A 5,000-nucleotide genomic window follows, 5' to 3' on the forward strand; every position below is an offset into this window, starting at 1 on the left:
TACAGTACACACACACAGCACACACACACATACAGTACACACACACACAGCACACACACACATACAGTACACACACACGCGCGAACGCATGCACACACGCGCAAGCACGCACACACACACACAGCACACACACACATACATACAGTACACACACATACAGGCACACAGCACACACACACATACAGTACACACACACACACGCACACAGCACACACACACATACAGTACACACACACACACGCACACAGCACACACACACACACAGCACACACACAACAACACACACACAGAGTGCACAGGGCCGGCCTGCAGCGCAGCTGAGTGGGTAAAGAGAGCACAGGGAGGTGAGTAGGGTTTATGTGACACTGAGTCTGTGTGACACACACACACACAGCACACACACACATACAGTACACACACACGCACACTGAGTCTGTGTGACAAGAGACTACGAGGGCTCCTGCTCCAGAGCACGGCTACAGGCGTTCAACATCAGCACTCAGACACACACGCACACACACACACACACACGCGTGCACACACACACACACCTGACTAACATCAGCACCGCAGTGAGCCAGCCTATATCAGCCATGTTACAACAGCAGCACACAGACACACACACACACACACACACACACACACACACACACCTATACAGTACTGAACAGAAGTATACAGCAGTCAAGACCTTTAACTTTTCATACCAGAGAGACACATGCCCGTCTGCATTGGCCATTTAACATTAGAACCAAAAGCCAGTCTGGATCTGCTAAAACTCAACATCCCAGAATGCATTTCCAGAGTGGCATACCACTTCTTTTACACCTTTTTCACTTCCTTCACCTCTCCTCAAATAAGAAAATTCCCAGAATGCATCGCCAGCATTTCTCTTCCCCTTTCACACAAGTTCCTTCTCCTTTCCACTCACACTACTCCTCTCCCAACTCTGATGAAAAACTCATAGTCCCAGAATGCACTGCACAAGAGTGGTCGCACGCACCTGTTCCAACGATCTTGCGCCCGGGCTGCAGACGCGCCCCGGCGTGCTGGTGGGCGAGTAGCGGGGAGGAGGGGAGAGAGCGCGACACGCCCTCCATCATGCGCACGTGCTGCAGGCCCTCCACCATGGTCAGGGGCGGTGGCACCGCGTAGTCCGGGTCCCCAAACGCACAGTCACTGTCCACACTGCCACCTGCAGGACGGGAGGAGAATCACAATTGAAGAAAGCAAGTAAGTCTCAAGTTATTGAAGTGGTCAACTGCAATGTGTTCAATCATGTGGTTAACTGTATGCATCTATGTGTCTTATTTCTTGTATTTGTATTTTCACAAATGGAGCTGCTATGATGCAAAAAAGATTCCTGATTTGTCATATCTGATCAGATCTAAAAGTGGTTTACAAGGAAAAATTAATAAAAAAAAATGTGCAGTATGCAATACTCAGTAATAGAGCACAGTACACAATACAATACAGCTCCAACTAATGATTATTTTCATCGTTGATTAATTTGTTGTTTATTTTGTCACATGGATTAGTTGCTTGTTAGAAAAAATGTGAGAAGATTTACCCAAAGCCCAAGTCCCAATCCCAAAATCCCAAAACCCAAGATTATGTCCCCAAATGTCTTGTTTTGTTTTGTTTATTGTCATACAGTAAAAAAAGGCTGGAAATATTAAAGTTTAAGGAGGTCTATTGCGGTATTTTCCTTAAAGGGGCCATATTATGCAAAACTAACTTTTTCTGTGCTTTTGTACTTCCATTTGGGTCTCTGATGCTTCTACAAATACTCCAGGTGTAAAACAAAACCGTGCATTGAGTTTTTGTAGAGGTTTATGTCAGAAACTATGCACTTCTGTGAGGTAATCAGAAATCTCCCTTATTGAGATGTCACAATTGGGGACATTTGAATATTACTACCCCCAGAGCCATATAGGGCGCTGACTACCCAACCCATCTGAAAATTCCCACCCACTAGGTTAGGAACTTCCTGTTGAAGATCCTCCATTTTGGTCGTAGCCTATCGTTTCCAACCAGCACCATGCGAAAGAGTATCAACAGTATTCTGTGTAGTAGACTACACAAAATATCCAAACGTCTTTTACACACTCGATATCATCCATATTTCCAGTATACAAACAGAAACTCTCCAGGACACGTCTCGTTCTTGTTGGCATATTTAAGCAATAGGCTAGGACATGAGTGGGGTTGGTAAACAATATCCCAGCGGCTGTAATTAGGCAGCCAATTTCACAAATGCTTTGAAACTCTGGAATAGGCTACAGCACCTTTACTGGGCTTATATACCAAAATACAATTGTACCCATCATCATTTAACATTGTTAGCCCATGATACATCATACATACAGGAGTCTGAATTTATTCTGCTCTGGTTAATGTATTTAGCAGGCGTTTCGGCTAAACTCCAATAACTTGACTACTTTACTACGAACATTCAAAAAGAACCGGCAATGGCGTTTGTCACACATTCTTTATCATTCCTGCATAACAAATTGCATTTTAACACTGGCAGTCGGAGGCTTTCTGGTGGAGAATCCATCGCCATGTCACCAACCAACGAGAGAGATGGAACTAACGACTGGCCTTTAGCCATATCAACCATTCATAATGGCAGTTTGTCTTGCAAGTTGAGAAATTAGTTGATATGTGGCGGAAAGAAGCAGTTCTACAAACAAGACAGTTTTTAGCAATGAAAACGTTCAAAATAAATTATAACAGCACAACGCTAGTGGCAACAGGAAGAATTCTAGGACCAAACATGCTTTGTTATTGTTTATGTCTATAAGCGGGATAATGGACTCCTTACTTATTTATCAGAACTGAATAAGCCACAGAGATCACCATGGTTACCATTGCACAACACAAACAAACCACCACCAAGTGCTCCGCTGCTGAAAAATGAATCTAATGCCACAGTTTAAATAGTCACTTGAGTCTGGCTTCAGAAGAGGGTTGGTCCCCATAGGCCGCCCTAAAAAAATGAAACTTTATTGCATAAATCTCATTTTGCTGGTGTTAGCTGAGAACTAGATGAAGACTTATTGAGATGATGTTTTGTAATTATATTTCACATTGATATTTAAGAATGCTAGCATTGCATCGTTATTCTTTTACTTTCAGTTTTACCCTTTTATGTATAATCTTCTAATAGCCAAATGTGGATATACATTTTTTTGTGCACATGTTATAGTTACAGTAATGTTTAAAAACAGCAAATATATCTTTTTGATAGTTCTTTGATATTTCTTCCTGGATTTCAGGATGTGTACAGTATATACATTTTTACATGTTCAGTAATCGGTAAATCTATTCCTGTGAGATTGCATCCATTTCCTGGCGATTTTGGGATGTGTACCTTTGGCTTTCACAAACATTCACATGATGTGCATCTGTTATGAGGAGTGTGTGCAATGCATCAAGCCTCCTGCTCTGAGGACGATAGCAGTGCGATACTCATTATCGTGTGTGTGTGTGTGTGTGTGTGTGTGTGTGTGTGTGTGTGTGTGTGTATGTGTGTGTGTGTGTGTGTGTGTGTGTGTGTGTGTGTGTGTGTGTGTGTCTGTGTGTGTGTGTGTGTGTGTGTGTGTGTGTCCTGGGTTGACTTTGACAGCACTGTGGGAGAGCACCCCAAACTGAGAAAGTCATTACCCCCCGAGCCAAAAATATCCCGTCCCTGGCTTCTGCTGTGTTTGTGTGTGTGTGTGTGTGTGTGTGTGTGTGTGTGTGTGTGTGTGTGCGTGTGCGAGAAAGAGAGAAAGTTAATTTGCACAATATGTTGTTCATATGAAAATGAAAAGAGAAGAAATGTCTTCCCCACTTCCAAAATCATGACATTTTTTATTTTATTTTGGGGGGTGGGGGTGGGGGGGTGGCGTTATAGTGATCCCTTTCCCCTTTTCCCATTCACATTAAAAACTACTTTTCTTTGTGTAGTAGTTTTGTACGCCAAATGTGTATTGTTTTTTGTTGGGATCATGACCTTTGTGTATATATTAGTACATTTTTGCTTTAGTACGTTTTGCCTTTATTCAGATAGGATAGTTAGGACAGTGAAGAGAAATAGGAAGCTAAGGGGAGACAGAGATGCGATGGGCTCAGGAACTGACCACGAGTCGGGCTCAAACCGGGTCAACTGAGATGGGATGGTATAAGTATACTCTTTTGATCCTGTGAGGGAAATTTGGTCTCTGCATTTATCCCAATCCGTGAATTAGTGAAACACACTCAGCACACAGTGAACACACAGTGAGGTGAAGCACGCACTAATCCCGGTGCAGTGAGCTGCCTGCATCAACAGCGGCGCTCGGGGAGCAGTGAGGGGTTAGGTGCCTTGCTCAAGGGCACTTCAGCCGCTTCCTACTGGTCAGGGTTCGAACCCGCAACCCTCCAGTTACAAGTTCGAAGCGCTAACAGTAGGCCATGGCTGCCCCACTAGGCTCAGGAAATGACCATGAATCAAACCGGGTCAACCGGCAACTGGACCCAAATGTTGTTTAGCCATTTCTACCACAGCTCCTCCAAGCAAGCTCTTAAGACATTCACACAATTCCAGGTATGGAAAACAGTAAATCAGAATTCCATTGCTTTCCCAAAACTTTCCAGATCGGAATAAGCATGTGTGGAGCTCCACAGTGGCTGGTTGAAACTGGTGTTTGGATCAGGTATTGATCGACAGCAATCTGAACAAACTAATACGGAATGCCTGCAAGCTAGTAAACACACACACACACACACAACCAAATGCCCACACAGCATCAGAGGCCATTCACACACACACACACACACACACACACACACACACACACACAGCATCAATCGCCATTCTGACCTGGATAGATGGAAGGGCTCTGCTCACCCACATTATTGTTGTATTATGTGGTTTCAAAACAATTTGAAACCACATAATACAACAGAAAACAATTGGCAGAGAAATAAAATAAATAATAATATTAATAACACATTTCAAGACAGATAAACAG

General features: G+C 43.4%; 1 protein-coding gene across 1 annotated transcript in view; it reads right to left on the minus strand.

The window, feature by feature from the left end:
- The window catches only part of tanc2b (tetratricopeptide repeat, ankyrin repeat and coiled-coil containing 2b), a 177,353-nt gene that overhangs the window by 90,526 nt on the left and 81,827 nt on the right, over positions 1 to 5,000 (minus strand). Inside the window, exon 5 of the mRNA XM_076297808.1 lies at positions 1,004 to 1,195. Within this exon, the coding sequence (XP_076153923.1) occupies positions 1,004 to 1,195 (192 nt within the window). The remainder of the gene's footprint in view (positions 1 to 1,003; positions 1,196 to 5,000) is intronic.

Source organism: Alosa pseudoharengus, unplaced genomic scaffold, assembly GCF_046254945.1.
Source record: "Alosa pseudoharengus isolate Yale_2024_CS ecotype anadromous, Long Island Sound unplaced genomic scaffold, YU_APseudo_1.1 YU_APseudo_1.1_scf_21, whole genome shotgun sequence".
Lineage (NCBI taxonomy): Eukaryota > Metazoa > Chordata > Actinopteri > Clupeiformes > Clupeidae > Alosa > Alosa pseudoharengus.